Source organism: Scyliorhinus canicula, chromosome 5 (assembly GCF_902713615.1).
Source record: "Scyliorhinus canicula chromosome 5, sScyCan1.1, whole genome shotgun sequence".
In the NCBI taxonomy this organism is placed as follows: Eukaryota; Metazoa; Chordata; class Chondrichthyes; order Carcharhiniformes; family Scyliorhinidae; genus Scyliorhinus; species Scyliorhinus canicula.
In genome coordinates, this window is record NC_052150.1 from 219,895,204 (window position 1) to 219,916,744 (window position 21,541).

The 21,541-nt window shown below is 53.9% G+C and overlaps 1 protein-coding gene across 9 annotated transcripts in view; it reads right to left on the minus strand.

Moving 5' to 3' along the window:
* Positions 1-21,541, minus strand: part of adcyap1r1a (adenylate cyclase activating polypeptide 1a (pituitary) receptor type I) — a 261,127-nt gene that overhangs the window by 63,510 nt on the left and 176,076 nt on the right. For all 9 annotated transcript variants that reach the window (XM_038798557.1, XM_038798552.1, XM_038798551.1 and 6 more), the window contains 3 exons: positions 11,467-11,527; positions 10,963-11,032; positions 8,254-8,345 (listed from right to left, as the gene is read on the minus strand). In XM_038798557.1, the coding sequence (XP_038654485.1) occupies positions 8,254-8,345; positions 10,963-11,032; positions 11,467-11,527 (223 nt within the window). The remainder of the gene's footprint in view (positions 1-8,253; positions 8,346-10,962; positions 11,033-11,466; positions 11,528-21,541) is intronic.

The window sequence follows — 21,541 nt, forward strand, 5'->3', positions numbered from 1 at the left end:
CTAGTCGGAGGGACAAATGTCACTGGAGACGTCTGTCACTGTGCTTAGTCACAAAATGGAGGAATTGTGCTCTCGGAACCTGGGGACCACTTGGAGTCCCAGTCTTGGCCACTGCTGCCAGTGGCGCTGCTGAGTACACAGAGCTGCCGGCCAATTGGATTGGCAGCTCTCCGAGGGGGGACATCTGCCCGAGTGAGGGGGTTTGGGAAGTCCCATTTCCCGCCGATTGACACTCTGCAGAGCGCAAAACGTTTTTGTGGCTGCTGTGATAAGAACATAAGAACTAGGAGCAGAAGTAGGCCATCTGGCCCCTCGAGCCTGCTCCGCCATTCAATGAGATCATGGCTGATCTTTTACGGACTCAGCTCCACTTTCCGGCCCGAACACCATAACCCTTAATCCCTTTATTCTTCAAAAAACTATCTATCTTTACCTTAAAAACATGTAATGAAGGAGCCTCAACTGCTTCACTGGGCAAGGAATTCCATAGATTCACAACCCTTTGGGTGAAGAAGTTCCTCCTAAACTCAGTCCTAAATCTACTTCCCCTTATTTTGAGGCTATGCCCCCTAGTTCTGCTGTCACCCGCCAGTGGAAACAACCTGCCCGCATCTATCCTATCTACTCCCTTCATAATTTTAAATGTTTCTATAAGATCCCCCCTCATCCTTCTAAATTCCAACGAGTACAGTCCCAGTCTACTCAACCTCTCCTCGTAATCCAACCCCTTCAGCTCTGGGATTAACCTAGTGAATCTCCTCTGTACACCCTCCAGCGCCAGTACGTCCTTTCTCAAGTAAGGAGACCAAAACTGAACACAATACTCCAGGAGTGGCCTCACTAACACCTTATACAATTGCAGCATAACCTCCCTAGTCTTAAACTCCATCCCTCTAGCAATGAAGGACAAAATTCCATTTGCCTTCTTAATCACTTGTGATCTACCGAGAGTCTTCGGGTGGCGCGGCGAGACGCACTGCCATCCGGGAAACCCTGCCTGGAACGTTGGGCAAAACAGATTTTCCAACTTCCGGAAGATCAAAGTCGTTCCTTTTCCCATCTCAGTGTTCTGACTTTAACCTTTCCTCCTGGCGAACCGGTTTGTGGTTGCTGGAAATTTCCCTAAACTGTGCTCCAACCTTACACCCCCACCCTCGGCCTCTTTACTCGCTTGCCTCCTTGGGCTGCGATCCCTGCCAGTGTTTACTTGCCAGGCTCCTTCAAGCAGGGTGGCATCGCCAATAGACACGCTGACAATGCAACTGGAGGGTGAACCGTTGGTGGGAAATGGCAATGGACGGAGTGGGCGACGGGTGGGAGAATCAGACAAGGTGGCTAAGGATGGCACATCTCACAAAATAAATATCAGAACAGCAAATGGGATAGCTATTTGCATATGGCCCTCCCTCTGTCTTCACCACCCCCCCCCCCCTCCCCCCCCCCCCCACCATCACCACCCCCACGCCATCTCGCCCACCTCCTCCTCTCCTGAGGCCATTGCTTCCATGCGTGTCAACAATCCTTTATGAGTTGGCAGAGGTGATGGCGCGGTTGATCGGCTATTTGACTCGGCGGGGGCCGGGGGGGAGGGGGGGGGCGGTGAGTTCCCACACTGTCCAGCCTCGCAAAGGACTGGAAGTCTCCCAGCACAGCATTGGAGTTAAGAGTCAATGTCCTCGGGAGAGGAGGAAGCCGAATAAGGAAAACCGATGCCAAAGAACATGTGACAAAACAATATGACCTTAGCCGGCTGGTCGGACAAGGCCTATCCAGCAGTAAAGTGTTAGTTAATGACTGTGTAATGAGTCCTCGCGTAATCGACTCATTTTAATATGCAGCCCTGTTGTTTTAAGAATTAAGCCTCATTAATGACCGCTCTTCTACCTCACACAAATATTGCTGATTGTAAGATAAAAGCAGTTTAATTGTGTGACAGATGAATACAAGCGTGCAGCATACCATCAAAATGCCAGAGACAAAGGAAAACAATTTAACCTTTGCACAGGAGTGAATTAATGCTTCGTGTAATTACTCAGTAGCCAGAGATTGTTCGTGTGCTCAACTTAGTTTTGAAAGTTCGACAAGTACGCATTCGGACAGACTTTGCTGATGTAATGGCAGAGATAGCGTCACCAAAGTGGCGGCTCCCTGCCTGGCTCCCCAATGATCTGCTTTGAATCGGGCGCCGATTTTTCTCCCTTTTTTAAAACCTGTTTTAAAATCTCTTTCGCTCCTATCTTTCTTTCCCTCTCTTCACTTCTCTTTTTTTTCCACACGATTTCACGTTGAATTCACTGGGCTGAATTTTCCTGCGTGGGCTTACAGTGGGAGAGAAGCCCGCTTGGCCGCGGGGGGTGGGACCTGAGCGGGCGTGTTCCTGGCAGGGGCAAATTATGTTTCCGCCGTCGAAGACACCATCCCAAGTGAAGACGGCAGCCCCCCTCCCAGGAGCTGCCGGACCAATCAGAGAGCTCGGCAGCTGCTCGTTAGTGCTCAGCCGGTGGCCATTGCTGGTACTGCAGCTGAAGGGAGACGCTGTCGGAGGTGCACCATTGGAATTGTGGGATGCTGGGGCCAGGCAGGTGGGACCCTGCCAATCGGAGTGGGCGTTTGTGAGTTACGGGCACAAACCACCCCAATTCGCTCCAGGCAGGTGGGTGGTTTGCCTCATTTCCCGCTGATGGCCAAACGGCAGGAGGTAGGCCGGGCAGCCCCCAATCCCTACGTGAACCACTTTGCCAACCTTCTCACCTACTGCTAAATACCTGGTCAAATCCTGGCCGGCCCCACCCTTATTTACAGTTCCCTCTCCCAGACCTTCCGTCCGACTGGTGAAAGCGAACGGGCTTTTTAAACGGGGACAGAAAACGAGCCCAACGGCGAGGGAGTCACACTAAAACCTTCATAATTCCCTGGTTCAGACCCAGCTGGGGGACAGTGTCCAGTTCAGGTCGGATGCGAAGGCTTTAGCGAGAGTTCAGAAAAAGGTTCATGAGAATGGTCGCAGGCACGAGCAACTTCAATTCTGAAGAAGGACCGGGGAAGCTATGTTCCATCGAGGTGTTCAAAATCATGAAGGGCCTGGATAGGGGAGAACCCATTCCCCTTCGGATTGAGGACAAGAGAGCACAGGTTTAAGATGACTAAGCACCAGCAAAATGAGGAAGAATGTATTCACCCAGCGAGTGGATAGCGTCTGGAGTGCGCTGCCTCAGTGATTGGTGGAGGCAGATTCAGTCGAGGCTTACTCTAAGATGGGAAGACAACAGGGCGATGGAGGCTGGGTAATTTCTCACACGAGGCTAACCTCAGTGTGGCGCTGTCCCTCCCCACTCCGCCCTGCCCCCATGTTCTTCATCCCCTCCCCCAATCAAAGAAGAGTAACAGGAGTGGGCCATTCGGCCCATCCAGCCTGGTCCACCATTCAGTGACATGGTGACTGATCCGATTGTGGCTTGGTTTAGCACCGTGGGCTAAATAGCTGGCTTGCAAGGCACAACAGTGCCAGCAGCGCGGGTTCAATTCCCGTACGGGCCTCCCCGAACAGGCACCGGAATGTGGTGACTAGGGGCTTTTCACAGTAACTTCCTTGAAGCCTACTCGTGACAATAAGCGATTATTATTATTAAATTCTACTTTCCTGTCTGCCCCCCGCTCCCCCCCCCAATAACCCTCGACTCTCTTTGTCGATCAAAAAACCTGTCTAACTCAGCCTCGAATATACCCAGTGGCCAGCTCTCTGAGAGAGAATTCCAAACACTAACCACCCTCAGAGAGGACCTTTTTCCTCATCTCCATCTCAAATGGGAGATCCCTCCTCTTTAAACTGTTCCCAGTTCCTTTCTAGATTTCCTCACAAGGGGAAATGTCCTCCCAGAATCCTCCCTGTCGAGCCCCCCCCCCCCCCCCCCCCCTCAGAATCATACACGTTTCAATAAGGCCACCTCTCATTCTCCTGAACTCCCACGGGTATAGGCCCAACCTGCTCATCTTTCCTCGTACGGCAAACACCTTCATCCCAGGAACCAGCCGAGGGAGGTTCCTCCGGACTGCTTGCCAGTGCAAGTATCTCCCTCCGTCAGTGAGGAGTAAGATTAAGTGACGCAGTACGGTCTCGGTCCCTGATAGCAGGGGTTCAAACCCCACCACGGCAACTGGTGGAATCTGAATGCAATTAATTGAAAAAGAACCTGGAATCGAAAAGCCCGTCTCAGTAACGGTGCCCATGAAACTATCCCGCCCCGTAAAGACCCATCTGCTTCACAAGCGGGGAAGGAAATCTGCCGTCCTTACCCGGTCTGGCCTACATGTGACTCCAGACCCACTGGAATGTGGGCGACTCTTAATTGCCCCCTGCCCTGTTTCAGAAAGCCACTCCCGTTCAAGGGCAATTCGGGACGGGCAATAAATGCTGGATTTTCCGGAGATGGCCACATCCTATCACGCGGATGAACGAATTTAAAATTCCTGATCCTATCCTCTCCCGTAGGGCCCCCGAGGCCAATTATAAACAAGAGCTGTGAGGTCTGACTGGGGAGGAGATGCTGTGGTTACTCACCCTGCTAGAGTTAGGGTGATTGTTTCTACTCTTTGGCTAAAACGAAAATCAATAAATTAAACATAATTTGGGGGTGGGTGACAGAATAGTGAATATCTATGTTGACGAACTCCATGTCAAACTCTTTTCATCTCAATGCAAATGTGGATTTAAATGTGCTCAGGCATCGACCTCAGACTTATTAACAACGAGAACACTCTGACCCTTCCCCTACACTCAGTACATTTCCATCCTTCCTTGCCTGGACCACTGCCGGGGTCATTACAGAACTTGGCGGGACAGAACGAGGCCACTCTGGCCATCATGCCCCTGCTGGCTGCGTGCAAGGGGTGGCTGATTAATCCCAGTGAGTCACATTTCCGAGCAGACACACCATCTATCGTACATCTATGTTGCGTATGACAGGAAAACGTGAGCGGGGCTTGAACGTCTCCGACAGCCTCTCTGGGGCGACCTTTATCCAGGAGGAAGGGTTAGGTCAACAACAACAACCTGTGTTTTACATAGCACCGTTAACATTGTAAACTGCCACAAGAGCATTATCAAACAAAATCTCACACAGGCCCACAGCAGGGGATAGAATCATTAAAGGCACAGAAGGAGGTGATTCGGCCCATTGAGTCACTGCTGGCTCCCCGGGGTGCAATCCAGTCAGCTCTGCAAGTTTATTTTCCCCAAGCGGGGATCCAATTTGTCACCGCTTACTGAGCGAGATTTGCCGCGCCCTTCCGCGGATTGTTTCGTGGCGGCCTGCCCCCACGTTCTTCATCCCCTCCCCCGCCGCTGTCAACGGGGTTTCCCGTTCTACGCAGCCCCTCCTCCCCCACGAGGCCGTTCGCTGGAAAATGTTAACCACCATGTGAAGAAACGTCTGCACCTCCTGCCCAGAACCTTCAATCTACTTCAGTTGCCAGAATTATCCTTTTTGCCTGGAGTTTAAAAGAAATCTCGGGCAGCACGGTAGCACAGTGGTTAGCACAGTTGCTTCACAGCTGCAGGGGTCCCAGGTTCGATTCCCGGATTGGGTCACTGTCTGTGTGGAGTTAGTAAATTCTCCCCGTGTCTGCGTGGGTTTCCTCCGGGTGCTCCGGTTTCCTCCCACAGTCCAAAGACCTGCGAGTTAGCTGGATTGGCCAGGATAAATTGCACTAAGTGTCCTAAAAAATATTAAGTGGGGGTTACTGGGTTACGGGGATAGGGTTGATTCGTGGGCTTCAGTAGGGTGCTCTTTCCAAGGGCCGGTGCAGACTCGATGGGCCAAATGGCCTCCTTCTGCACTGTAAATTCTATGAGGAATAATTTTTCTCCCTCCTTTGTTATTGGCACCAGCACAAAGATGGATCACTCTCTCAGAAACTTGGCCGGGAAAGTGCAAGCAACAGTTTTGTTCAAAACAAAAAGACAGAATTTGCCCCTTTTGAAATGGCAAGTGCGCCATCATCCCCAAGAGTGCCCGTCTTTCCAGCGATATCAGCTTCGCGACATTGAGGGCTTAGGAGGTGCTGGAAAGTGGGATTAAAATGAGCGACAAGTGTCTTTATCCTCTTCTACGGCCAGCACAGACTCGGTGGGCTGAATGGCCTCTTTCTGACTTTTCGATGGTTCTCTGGAATTAACCCTTTGTAGTATTAATTTAGTGGTATTCATAGTCGTCCTTGTATCATCGGCAAATGGGGGGAGTTTTTCTTTCACCTTATCTCGAGCTGTCGTGGTCTTGTACACCCCTACCAAACCTCATCCTCAACCTCCTCCTTTGCTGGAATGAGATCAGCCGCTGGTTTCTGCAGCCTAACCTCGTCACAAGGATTCCCCACCTTTGGGACCATTCTGTTAACTGTCCTCTGCCCCCCCCCCCCCCCCCCCCCTCCTCTCAAACATCCTGATATCCTGGAGTGGCCTAGATTCACCATACCTCCCCCTGCTTTTCCATTCAACGCCACAGCCAGACAGATGGCCGAAAGCCGGAACAAAGCACTCAGCAACGGAGTTTTCAGGCTCGGTCCACCCCTGGACACAGGCTGGGGCCGGAATTCTCCGGCCGTTCGCCGCCGTCAGGATTTGGGGTTTCCCGGCGGTGTGGGATGGCTTCAGTGGGAGTTCCCATTGACGGCAGCGGGGGCTGTGGGAAGCCGGCGACCAGCGAACGGCGGGCCCCGCCTTCAGCTGTCGGGAAACACGCGGCCAAGAGACGGGAGAGTCAAGCCCCAGGTGTTAACCCTCGAGCGATCCTCTGAAGAGGAGGTTAGGCGAGGTTACGAGGGAGAGACCTTTAAAGGGCTTTAATCAGCTGGACGTAGAAGAAATGGCTCCACTTGCTTGGGGGATCACTCGGGGAGCGGGGGGGGGGGGGTCCATAAATATACGGCAGTCATGAATAAGTGCAAATGGGAATTCAGAAGGAACGGCGGGCAATCTTACATCAACCGGTTGCGATTATCTCACTGCCCCCACTTCAGCTGCGCAGTAAAGTTTTTATTTTATTTTATTATTACAGGGGACGTGGGCGTCACTGGCTGGACCAGCATTTACTGCCCATCCCTAATTACGGAGAGGCTTGCTCAGCCATTTCGGAGGGCAGCGCGGTAACACAGTGGTCAGCACTGTTGCTTCATAGCGCCAGGTTCGATTCCCGGCTGTTAGGTGAATTGGACATTCTAAATTCTCCCTCCGTATACCCAAACAGGTGCCGGAATGTGGCGACTAGGGGCTTTTCACAGTCACTTCATTGCAGTGTTAATGTAAGCCTACTTGTGACAATAATAAAGATTATTATGATTAAGAGTCAACCACATTGCTGCGGGTCTGGAGTCACATGTTGGCCAGGCTGGAGAAAGGACATTACTGAACTGGATGGGTCAATGATAGATGCATGGTCATCATCACAGAGTTGCTTCTAGTTTCCAATAATAATGATCTTTAATTTAGATTTATTAATTGAGTTTAAGTTCCACCACCAACTGCCGTGGTGGGATTTGAACGCGTGTCTCCAGACTATTAGCCAGGCACCTGTATGACTAGCCCAGTGACATTACCACTACTCCACCATCTTCTTACTGAATGATTGAACACTTTCTTCCCTGACTTCTTTTTTTGTTTAAATGACTCAATTATAAGGTTATGACCCCAGAGGGTGGTGCGGATCTGGAACTCAATGCCCGAGAGGCAGAAATTTTAATCATTTCAAAAAAACACTTGGCCGAGCAATCAGAGTCATCTACAGGGCCACAGACCCGGAACTGGAAGGTGGGATTAGACTGGATTGCTCTTTCTGGGCTGGTACGGACATGATGGGCCAAATGGCCTTCCTTCTGTGCTGCAAGATTCGGCGATTCTTGCGGCGTCTCCTGAATTCCCATTGACTGCAAAGCGGGTGATGTGTACAATGGAGGCTGGTGCCACGTACCCCCCCCCCCCCCCCCCCCCGCTTCATAGCCAATGTCGTAGTCAGGGCCAGTGAATTTGAAAGGAGCAGCACTCAGAGCGCTGAGCTCCTGCTCAGCGAGACCTGCCGGACCCGACCACACCACAAGTAATCCCGGAAACGTCCCAGACTAACTGCACAAGAAATAACAAAAGTCACATCGGGGGTAATTCAAACGCATCCTAAAAAATGCCCGTGTGTCAAATGTCCTCTGTGCATCACAGAAGGTATTTTCACCCAACGCAAAGTTCCAAGTCAAATATCAAACACTTACAAGTAAATGCTGGACTCGTTGCCTCCGATGTCAGGCGACTGGAGCTTTTGCACCAGGATAAATATGATCCCAATGAATAGGATGAAGTTGACCTGATGAAATAAGCACAAGAAGGACGCCGTCAGTTTGTGGGACCTTCCCTTGCCCGTGAAGAGTCGCCCCACCCAACCGCCGGCTCCCATTGACGACCGAAACCCAGGTGAACTTTAACCCCTGTGTCGCTACCTGGCCGACATTCTGTGCGAATGAAGCCCAGACAGCACAGCCAGGCTCGAGGGGCCGAATGGCCTACTCCTCTTGCTATGGTTTTACTGGTTCGGACACAAGGATGTGGACGTCGCTGCCAAGGACAGCATTTGTTGCCCGACCCCCGTGGAGTGATGACGGCTCTTTGCTCGGCCCTTTCAAAGGGCATCAGAACATGTGAGCGGGAGTAGGCCATTCAGCCCCTCGAGCCTGCTCTGCCTCTTTAATGACTGATCTTCTATCGCTTATCCTGAGAATGTGTCCCTAGTTCGAGATTCCACCCCCCAACCCCCAATAAGAACAAAGCACAAAAAACAAAGAAAATTACAGCACAGGAACAGGCCCTTCGGCCCTCCCAGCCTGCGCCGATCCATATCCTTTATCTAAACCTGTCTCCTATTTTCCAAGGTCTACTTCCCTCTGTCCCCGCCCATTCATATATCTGTCTAGATGCTTCTTAAATGATGCTATCGTGCCCGCCTCTCCCACCTCCGCTGGTAAAGCGTTCCAGGCACCCACCACCCTCTGCGTAAAAAACTTTCCACGCACATCTCCCTTAAACTTTCCCCCTCTCACCTTGAAATCGTGACCCCTTGTAACTGACACCCCCACTCTTGGGAAAAGCTTGTTACTGTCCACCCTGTCCATACCTCTCATAATTTTGTAGACCTCAATCAGGTCCCCCCTCAACCTCCGTCTTTCCAACGAAAACAATCCTAATCTACTCAACCTTTCTTCATAGCTAGCACCCTCCATACCAGGCAACATCCTGGTGAACCTCCTCTGCACCCTCTCCAAGGCATCCACATCCTTCTGGTAATGTGGTGACCAGAACTGCACGCAGTATTCCAAATGTGGCCGAACCAAAGTCCTATACAACTGTAACATGACCTGCCAACTCTTGTACTCAATACCCCGTCCGATGAAGGCAAGCATGCTGTATGCCTTCTTGACCACTCTATCAACCTGCGTTGCCACCTTCAGGGTACAATGGACCTGAACTCCCATATCTCTCTGCACATCAATTTTCCCCAAGACCCTTCCATTGACCATATAGTCCGCTCTTGAATTTGGTCTTCCAAAATGCATCACCTCGCATTTGCCTGGATTGAACTCCATCTGCCATTTCTCTGCCCAACTCTCCAATCTATCTATATTTTGTTGTATTCTCTGACAGTCCTCCTCGCTATCTGCAACTCCACCAATCTTAGTATAATCTGCAAACTTGCTAATCAGACCACCTATACCTTCCTCCAGGTCATTTATGTAGATCACAAACAACAGTGGTCCGAGCACAGATCACTGTGGAACACCACTAGTCACCTTTCTCCATTTTGAGACACTCCCTTCCACCACTACACTCTGTTTCCTGTTGCCCAGCCAGTTCTTTATCCATCTAGCTAGTACACCCTGAACCACATACGACTTCACTTTTTCCATCAACCTGCCATGGGAAACCTTATCAAACGCCTTACTAAAGTCCATGTATACGACATCCACAGCCCTTCCCTCATCAATTAACTTTGTCCCTTCCTTCCGGAAATTTCCTTCCGGCATTTTCCGTACGTTCACTCTAATACTCCGGAACAAACCCTCGGGTCGAAAAACAGATTCCATCAATGCGGATCTGCTCTTGAACACCCTGCCTTTTTTTATATTCGTTCATGAGATTTGGGCGTGGCTGGCTAGACCAGCATTTACTAATGCCCAACCCTGAGGGCCTTTAAGCGTCAACCACGTTGCTGTAGATCAGACCAGGTTAAGGACGGCGGATTTCCTTCCCTGTAGTGACCAGATGGTTTTTTTTTACAACAATTGACAATGTTTTCATGGTCACCTTCAGACTTTTAAAATTCAAATTTCACCGTCTGCCAAGGTGGGATTCGTACCCGGGATCCCAGACCATTACCCTGGTCTCTGGAGAACTGGTCCACTATGCTACTGCCTCTCCACCCCCCCCCCTCCCCCCCCCCCACCCCCACCCCCACCCCCACCCCCGACCCCACTTCCTGTCCGGTTCAATAAATGACGGAATTTGATGGATGTATTTAAAGATCCGAATTAGGAGCAAGAGTAGGCCACACGGCCCCTCGAGCCTTCTCCGTCATTCAGTAAGATGGTGGCTGATCTGATTGTAACCTCAGCCCCACTTTCCTGCCCCCCCCCCCCCCCCCCCCCCCCCCCCGGATAACCTTGTCAGGCAGGAATCTATCTACCTCTGCCTTTGGAGTATTCATTAACACTGCCTTCATCAAAGACCCTCTGAGAGTTAAGATTTCCCCTCATCTCAGTCTTGACAGAGACCCTTATTATTAAACTGTCCCCCCCACATGCCCTCCCCCCTCCCCCCCAGACAGCCCTCCCCCGTGTTCTCGGGGAACGTGAAGAGAATGGCTGAGTGGATTCCTTTAATAGGAGGCCCCAGTCCTTCAGTAACTGGGCCGTCCAGCTCGATATCTTTACCATGATTGAGGCGATGACTGGGCCTTTGATAATCCACCACAGGGCTCGGTGCTCATTGGTCTCCCAGCAGCTGGAAGGAGAGGAAAGGACAACGTGTTACTCGGAGCAGAGCAGGCGAACTAAGGCGGGGCTGCCCCCGGAGCAAACTGGACGATAACAATGCAGAGGAGGTCGACGATCAACGGAAGGCAGGTTTATTCACAAGTATTTGCAATGGTCGGCATAAGGCAGCACCTCACTCCCGGTGCAGTCCGAGCTGGTAGGACGTATCCCCCCAGGCCCTAATCGGGGCCTACTTTTACCCTCTGCTCACAACGGGCCTCTGCCCCTGGCCTGGGCAGCTCGTGGTCCACGGCTCCCACGGGGAGATCAACAACGGTTTCCTCATGGAGGTTATGACATGGGCTCTTCACTCATTTCGCCCACACCCTCCCCTCTCCCACACGTATGTACACACACATACATACGTCTCCACACCCATCAGAAGGAAGATGAAAGACGCACCCGGAATCATCAAAGTGAAGTCTCAGCACTGTCCAAATAGTCACGCAGATGGTGGGGGTGCCTGTAAGACAAAAACAACCCACAAACACAATTTTTTTCCCCACTTCAAGATACACATTTTCTTTTTGTCGGCCCTGATTTTTCAATTATTGCTACTTTGCGTGAGGAAACTGGGCTCAGGGGAGGGGAGGTGGGGGGGGGGGGGGGGGGGGGGGCATCAGTGGATACCTGCTGCCACCTGGTGTCGGTCAATCACACTGCACCTGAGCGCTCATGTTTACAAAAAAAAGCCGAAAGTCTTGCACTTATTTATGTGGGGCCGAGCATGACCTCAGGACCTCAGGACATCCCCCAAAGCCCTCTACAGCCACTGGGGTATTATGGATGTGAAGTCACTGTCGCACAGCAGGAAACGCTGCAGCCAGTTTGTGCACAGCAAGCCCCCCCGTGAACGGCAAGGTGATGAAGCCTAAACTGTTTCTGCGGTGTGAGTTGAATCGCGGTCTGAACCTCAGCTAGGACCACAAGGAGGATCCTCCACCGGGGGGAAGGGGAGGGGGGGGGGGGGCACGTGGGGCTTCGGTTTAATGTCTCATCCAGTAGACGGCACCTCCGGCAGTGCAACACTCCCTCAGTAGCCTAAACGTCAGTAGTTAGCTCCCAGAAGTCACAACCGATCACCTGTTGCTAGTAACTCGTGTGATAATCTGAAATGTAAAATATTTGGTACCTTTCTATTTTTACTGAGAAATAAGCCCTTTGACCCAACTCATCTATGTCTGTGTTTAAGCTCCTCCCCCCCCTCCCCCAACCAAGCCCCTATCCTCACACCCCTTCCTTTAGCATTGTTCATAGAATCATAGAATCTGCAGTGAAGAAGGAGGCCATTCGGCCCATCAAGTCTGCACCGGCCCTTTGGAAAAGGTACCCTACCCAAGCCCACACGTTCACCCTATCCCCATCCCATAACCCAATAACCCCACCCAACCTTTTTATTTTTGGACACTAAGGAGCAATTTAGCCTGGCCAATCCACCTAACCTGCACATCTTTGGACTGTGCGAGGAAACCCACGCAGACACGGGGAGAACTCACAGACAGTGACCCAAGCCGGGAATCGAACATGGGACCCTGGAGCTGTGAAGCAACAGAGCTAACCACTGTGCTGCCCGCTTAAAAAAAGAGACATGCGGAAGCTTTTTTTTTGTGCGCCTCAGGACACTTTGCATGAATACCAGTATAAGGGGAAAACAAAAATTCACACTGTACGGTAGAGGCGTCACCATGGAGAATGCACCAGTTGACAGTGATTGACAGTTAACTGTCAAGCTTTGTTTGAATTATTCGTTATATTTATTAAGGAAAAGCCATAGATCCAGTATGATATAAAGCTTGGTGGTGCAGTCAACAGTATGGGCAAGAACATAAAAGCAAATTGATCAGAGTATTGTTCAAATGGTGAATAGTTACACGCAGTGGAGACTTTGGGGATCAGTCAGAGAGATCACGACAAAGAATAATCAGAAAGGCAAATGCAATACAAATCTTCACAACTAGTTGAGGTTCTGCCAGAATTACTCCGTTTCTCACCTTATTACATCCGTGATCCAAACATAGACAATTGAACTTCAAAGGTGGGGTGAGAGTGTCTGTCTGCCCTTGACAGCAAGGCAGCATTTGACCGAATACAGCATGAAGCAGCCTAAACTGGAGTCAATGGGAATCAGGGGGAATACTCTTCACTGGTTGGAAACATACCTGGCACAAAGGAAGATGGTTGTGGTGGTCGGAGGTTAATCATCTCAGCTCCAGGACATCACTGCAGGTGTTCCTCAGGGTAGTGTCCTAGGCCCAACCAGCTTCAGCTGCTTCGTCGATGACCTCCTTTCCATCGCAAGGTCAGAAGTGGGGATGTTTGCGGATTACTGCACAATGTTCAGCACCATTCACGACTCCTCAGATAATGAAGCAGTCCATGTCCAAATGCAGCAAGACCTGGACAATATCCAGGCTCGAGCTGACAAGCGGCAAGTTACATTTGCACCACACAAGTGTCAGGCAATGACCATCTCCTACAAGAGAGGATCTAACCATCGCCCCTTGACATTCAATGGCATTATCATTGTGGAATCCCCCACTATCAACGTCCTGGGGGTTACCATTGATCAGAAACTGAACTAGACTAGCCCATATTAATACTGTGGCTACAGGGCAGGTCAAAGGCTCGGAATCCTTTGTCAATACCTCACCTTCTGACCCCTAAAAGCCTGTCCACTATCGACAAGACACAAGTCAGGAGTGTGATGGAACACTCTCCATTTGCCTGGATGAGTGCAGCTCCAACAACACTCAAAAAGCTCAACACCATCCAGGGAAATGCACCCATGTTCCACCTTCAATATTCACTCCTGGAGGATCCCCTCCAAACCATTCACCATCCTGACTTGGAAACATACTGGCTGTTCCTCCACTGTCGCTGGGTCAAAAGCCTGGAACTCCCTCCCTAACAGCACAATGGGTGTACCTACACCTCAAGAATAGCAACGGTTCAAGGAGGCAGCTCATCGCCACCTTCTCGAGGGGCAATTAGAGATGGGCAATAAATACTGATCTGGACAGTGGGCGCCCAGATCCCGTAAAGGGGGTAGAATATGAGGCGGAACAGATTTTGCTCCATGACCCTGGTTGAACAACATCAGGGATATCATGTACAGTTCTGAGCAGAGCTCCTTCGAAGGAAAGGCGAGAGAATATCAGGAATGTTACTTTTCCGATAGAATTCTTATGAAGCTCGCCGTCACAGCATGGGGTCACCTAGCAGAGGTTGTTTCTCTTGGTGTTCTCTCTCTGGAGAAACATAAAGAATTCCTTGAAATGTCGGCATCTCCTGGCTTAGAATTCCATGTTGGCACTGGGAAGATGGAGGAAGACGTGGCGGGACAGCGGGGGGGGGGGGGGGGGGGGGGGGGGGGACTTCCCAACGCTCTGACGAAAGAACAGAATTCTGCTGTAATAAACGTGTTTTGTTTGCCGGAGATTCCCCGGAGTAGGCGATCGATGAGGGGTTGCATTTAGTCCTTACTGAGCAGGTCATGTGGTACCTTAGTGGGATACAGTTGATGTGATTGATGGGAGGAGCCAGGTCTGCCTGTAGTTTTTTAGTTTGCCATAAGATTTTAAGTTGAACAGCAGTTTGGCCAACTGCTGTCAGATTGATCGGAAAGATTCTGACAAGAGAGAAGGATTTTCAGGTTCCTCTTGAAATGGAACTCTCTCTCCAAAGTCTCTACACAACTGAGCAAGGAAACCGGTTTTGCTAACTTTATTTTTAAGTGTTATTTGAACTGTATTGGGTTGCTTGGTTGGAATATTTACAGTGAAGTCTAGGGTGTAAGTTTAAGTATGTCCTTGTTTTTAAGAACTGATGATTGTGAAGCTATTTCTTCGACATGGATAATTCTGTGTTTAAATTAAAGTTTGTTTTAACATGAAAGTTGCCAATTAGTCAGAGACACCACTCCCGGGATGAAGCATCCTTTCCTCACAGTTTTAACAAATTTTTAAAAAGCGTTTGGGGTTCTTGTCCGGTTCCGAACAAACACTGGGGTCTGGACTGGAATCTTAACACCACCTCAGTCCATTAAACATCCCTTATGAGTTCTCAACCCTCGACTTTGGGTAATTGTCACTCTCGCAAACCGAAAGCCTATAGAAAGGATTGTGGCACAGATTTCCTGTAATGTCATTAAAGCTATAAGGGTTAGAAGAGGAGAAGAGACGATACAATTAAGCCTGCACTGGCTGGAATATGAGAGGTTCTGGAATGATTTCCAAGAAGAGTTTAGGATTTTGATTGGAGTTGATAGAATAGTGAGGGACAATAGGAAATAGCAACAGGAGTAGGCCATTCAGCCCTTCGAGCCTGTTCTGCCATTTAGTAAGATCACGGCTGATCTAACTCTCACCAAGTTAATTTTCCTGTCTTATCTCCATAACCCTCGATTTCCCTCCTGATTAAAAACCTATCGATCCCAGCCTGGTAAATGTTCAAGGACTCGGTCTCCACAGCTTCCTGGGGTCAAGAATTCCAAAGATTCACCAGTGAAGAAATTCCTCATCAAATCCATCTTCAGTGAGCACCCCCTTATTCTGCGATGATACCCTCCGGTCCTACACTCTCCTGAGTGGAAACATCCTCCCAGCATTTACCCTGTCTAACCCCCTAAGAATCTATTTTTCGACCATATCGCGTCTCGTTCTTCTGAATGCCAAGGGGTACAGACCTAACCTGTTCAACCTTCCCTCATATGGCAGTTCCTGCATACCCGGGATCATCCTCGTAAACCTCCTGTACTGCCTCCATTGATAATGTATCTTTCCTTAAATAAGGGGATGAAAACTGTACATCATATTCTCAATGTGTCCTCGCGAGTACCTTGTACAGTTGCAGCAACACCTCTGCTTTTATACCCCAACTCTTTAAATAAAAGGCAGCATTCCATTTGCCTTCCCTATTACCGTCTGCACTTGGATGCTGGTTTTCCCGAACAAGGAATGGGATTCTTCCCCCAATTAATAATAATAATAATAAAGCTCCCGCGTCAGAAACAGCCGGAGAATGGCCGGGTCCATAGCCACGCACGCGCACAGCGGTGACTGCAGCGGTTACACCGTACAACATGGCGCCGGCCGCGCACGGACCCGACCCTGCCGGACAGTTCCCTCCCCCCGGACCTCCCCTCGCCCCCCCTGCCTTCGCCGAAGCCCCCCCTGGCCAGCGGCACGGCTCCCCCCCCCCCCCCCACCCCCAGACTGTGACGCCTCTGGACACAGTCCGCAGCCGCCACGCGAGGTTGACACACGCGTGTCCCACACAGTCGGGAACCCGGCCCCACCGGGGGCGGAGCATCGGGGGAGGGCCTTCATGTAACGTCCTGAGGCCGTCCCAACGGCGTGCGGCGCGCTCCTCGATGACGCCGCTTTAGAGGGGGCGGAGCATCTGAAAACAAGCGCCGCCCCCGATTCCGGCGTCGAAAGGATTCCTCGCCCAATCGGCGAACGCGATATCGGCGTCGGGCCGCGGAGAATCCCGGCCCTAACCCCTCCCATAGACTGGCTCAGACCATTCAAAATCCGCCATTTTGAGGGCGCAGCCCGATGCCGAGGTCCGGCACAGGCACCCCCCCTTCCCTCCCCACCACCCCACGGTACAAATCCTGTCCCCCACACCCCCTCCTGACAAGTAGGAGAATCCTCCCCATGCACCCCCCCCCCTTCCACCACACGGGAATTATGGGTCAGCCCCCACAGCGTGCATATATGAGGGTGACCGGGCCGTTCCCCACCGACCCCCCCCATTGGACTCCCAACAGAGACCCCCCCCCATCAGAACCCCCAGCAAAGTTCCCATCTCATAGACCCCCAGGTGCCGGAGTGTGGCGACTAGGGGCTTTTCACAGTAACTTCATTGCAGTGTTAATGTAAGCCTACTTGTGACAGTAATAATGATTATTATTATATCAGAGATCAGAAACCCCCATCTCAGAGACCCCCCCTCCCCATCAGTCACAGGCTGGATTTTCCGTTTGGGAGACTATGGGCCGGGAGCCTCCATTTCTGAGACTAGTGATGACGCCGACGCAGAAATTGTGAACTTCCACGACAGCAAAACTGGGGCTGAACCTGAATGGATTCAGTTACTGTGGAGGGGCTGGCACCGGAGCCGTGTGGAACACAATCGATCCCAATGGGAAATGGTGAGGGATTCGCTGGGTCCGTGATTGACACTCGGGAGGCTGACAAGCCTCAGCTTCACATATACATTACACTCCCCACACACACTCCCCACACACACTCCCCACACACACTCCCCACCCACACTCCCCACCCACACTCCCCACCCACACTCCCCACACACACTCCCCACCCACACTCCCCACCCACACTCCCCACCCACACTCCCCACCCACACTCCCCACCCACACTCCCCACACACCCTCCCCACCCACACTCCCCACCCACACTCCCCACACACACTCCCCACACACACTCCCCACACACACTCCCCACACACACTCCCCACACACACTCCCCACACACACACTCCCCACACACACTCCCCACACACACTCCCCACCCACACTCCCCACCCAAACTCCCCACCCACACTCCCCACCCAAACTCCCCACCCACACTCCCCACACACACTCCCCACACACACTCCCCACACACACTCCCCACCACACTCCCCACCCACACTCCTCACCCACACTCCCCACACACACTCCCCACACACACTCCCCACCCACACTCCCCACACACACTCCCCACACACACTCCCCACACACACTCCCCACCCACACTCCCCACACACACTCCCCACCCACACTCCTCACCCACACTCCCCACACACGCTCCCCACCCACGCTCCCCACCCACGCTCCCCACCCACGCTCCCCACCCACGCTCCCCACACACGCTCCCCACACACGCTCCCCACACACGCTCCCCACAAACACTCCCCACCCACGCTCCCCACCCACGCTCCCCACCCACACTCCCCACACACCCTCCCCACCCACGCTCCCCACACACGCTCCCCACCCACGCTCCCCACCCACGCTCCCCACCCACACTCCCCACCCACACTCCCCACACACACTCCCCACCCACACTCCCCACACACGCTCCCCACACACGCTCCCCACAAACACTCCCCACCCACACTCCCCACACACACTCCCACACACACTCCCCACACACACTCCCCACCCACACTCCCCACCCACACTCCCCACCCACACTCCCCACCCACCCTCCCGACCCACCCTCCCCACACACACTCCCCACCCACACTCCCCACCCACGCTCCCCACCCACACTCCCCACCCACACTCCCCACCCACACTCCCCACCCACACTCCCCACACACGCTCCCCACACACGCTCCCCACAAACACTCCCACCCACACTCCCCACACACACTCCCCACACACACTCCCCACACACACTCCCACACACACTCCCCACCCACAATCCCCACACACACTCCCCACACACACTCCCCACACACACTCCCCACCCACACTCCCCACACACACTCCCCACACTCACTCCCCACACACACTCCCCACACACACTCCCCACACACACTCCCCACCCACACTCCCCACACACACTCCCCACACACACTCCCCACCCACACTCCCCAACACACACTCCCCAAACACGCTCCCCACCCACGCTCCCCACAAACACTCCCCACCCACGCTCCCCACCCACGCTCCCCACCCACACTCCCCACACACCCTCCCCACCCACACTCCCCACACACGCTCCCCACACACGCTCCCCACAAACACTCCCCACCCACGCTCCCCACCCACGCTCCCCACCCACGCTCCCCACCCACGCTCCCCACACACGCTCCCCACACACACGCTCCCCACACACGCTCCCCACAAACGCTCCCCACACACGCTCCCCACCACACGCTCCCCACACACGCTCCCCACACACACGCTCCCCACACACGCTCCCCACACACGCTCCCCACACACACGCTCCCCACACACGCTCCCACACACACGCTCCCCACACACGCTCCCCACACACGCTCCCCACACACACGCTCCCCACACACGCTCCCCACCCACACTCCCCACCCACACTCCCCACACACGCTCCCCACACACACTCCCCACACACACTCCCCACACACACTCCCCACACACGCTCCCCACCCACGCTCCCCACCACGCTCCCCACCCACACTCCCCACCCACACTCCCCACCCACACCCCCACACACACTCCCCACCCACACTCCCCACCCACGCTCCCCACCCACACTCCCCACCACACTCCCCACACACACTCCCCACCCACACTCCCCACACACGCTCCCCACACACGCTCCCCACAAACACTCCCCACCCACACTCCCCACACACACTCCCCACACACACTCCCCACACACACTCCCCACACACACTCCCCACCCACACTCCCCACACACACTCCCCACACACACTCCCCACACACACTCCCCACACACACTCCCCACACACACTCCCCACACTCACTCCCCACACACACTCCCCACACACACTCCCCACACACACTCCCCACCCACACTCCCCACCAACACTCCCCACACACACTCCCCACACACACTCCCCACCCACACTCCCCACACACGCTCCCCACCCACGCTCCCCACAAACACTCCCCACCCACGCTCCCCACCCACGCTCCCCACCCACACTCCCCACACACCCTCCCACCCACACTCCCCACACACGCTCCCCACACACGCTCCCCCACAAAACACTCCCCCCCACGCTCCCCACCCACGCTCCCCACCCACGCTCCCCACCCACGCTCCCCACACACGCTCCCCACACACACGCTCCCCACACACGCTCCCCACAAACGCTCCCCACAACCGCTCCCCACACACACGCTCCCACACACGCTCCCCACACACACGACTCCCCCACACACGCTCCCACACACGCTCCCCACACACACGCTCCCCACACACGCTCCCCACACACACGCTCCCCACACACGCTCCCCACACACGCTCCCCACACACACGCTCCCCACACACGCTCCCCACCCACACTCCCCACCCACACTCCCCACACACGCTCCCCACACACACTCCCCACACACGCTCCCCACACACGCTCCCCACACACGCTCCCCACCCACGCTCCCCACCCACGCTCCCCACCCACACTCCCCACCCACACTCCCCACCCACACCCCCACACACACTCCCCACACACACTCCCCACACACACTCCCCACACACACTCCCCACACTCACTCCCCACACACACTCCCCACACACACTCCCCACACACACTCCCCACACACACTCCCCACACTCACTCCCCACACACACTCCCCACACACGCTCCCCACCCACGCTCCCCACCCACGCTCCCCACCCACGCTCCCCAGCCACGCTCCCCACACACTCCCCACACACACTCCCCACACACACTCCCCACACACACTCCCCACACACACTCCCCACACACACACTCCCCACACACACTCCCTACCCACACTCCCCACACACGCTCCCCAGCCACGCTCCCCACACACACTCCCCACACCACTCCCCACCCACACTCCCCACACACACTCCCCACACACACTCCCCACACACACTCCCCACCCACACTCCCCAGCCACGCTCCCCACACACGCTCCCCAGCCACGCTCCCCAGCCACGCTCCCCAGCCACGCTCCCCAGCCACGCTCCCCACACACGCTCCCCACACACGCTCCCCACACACGCTCCCCACACACACTCCCCACACACACTCCCCACACACACTCCCCACACACACTCCCCACACACACTCCCCACACACACTCCCCACACACACTCCCCACACACACTCCCCACACACACTCCCCACACACACTCCCCACACACACTCCCCACACATACTCCCCACCCACACTCCACACCCACACTCCCCACACACACTCATCCCAGCCAACAAGATGGCACTGATCGAGCTGGAGCGCGGCCATGCAGCTGATGGGTGGCTGGGGCCAGAGGGCCCCTCGGGAGGGTGGCCTGGGGGGACACCTATCTGATCCGTGGCACTAAGTTCAGAGTGGGCTGATAGCCGTGTGCGTCGCCGCATGGCTGCCCTGCCGGCTGTAGCAATGGTGTTCCCTGCCCATCCACCCCGATCCCACAGCCCACCTCCTGCCCACCCCCGCCACTCCCCCTGGCCCTGGCAGAAGCCCCCCAACCAGTAGCATTACTGTCAGCAAACTATGGCCATGTTGTACTTTCCGTCCTCCCCTCTCTCTCCCTCAGCAGCTACAACGCCGGTTTTATGATTTTTAAAAGCAAAAGTGAATCCCACCATCGAGAACTCGGCCCATCCGAGACGGAGAATCGCGGAGACCCCGGAGAATACCGGGTCGGGCCCACTAATGATATGCAAACGGTGTTTACTGAACATAACAACACAAGAACTAGGAGCAGGAGTAGGCCATCTGGCCCCTCGAGCCTGCTCCGCCATTCAATGAGATCATGGC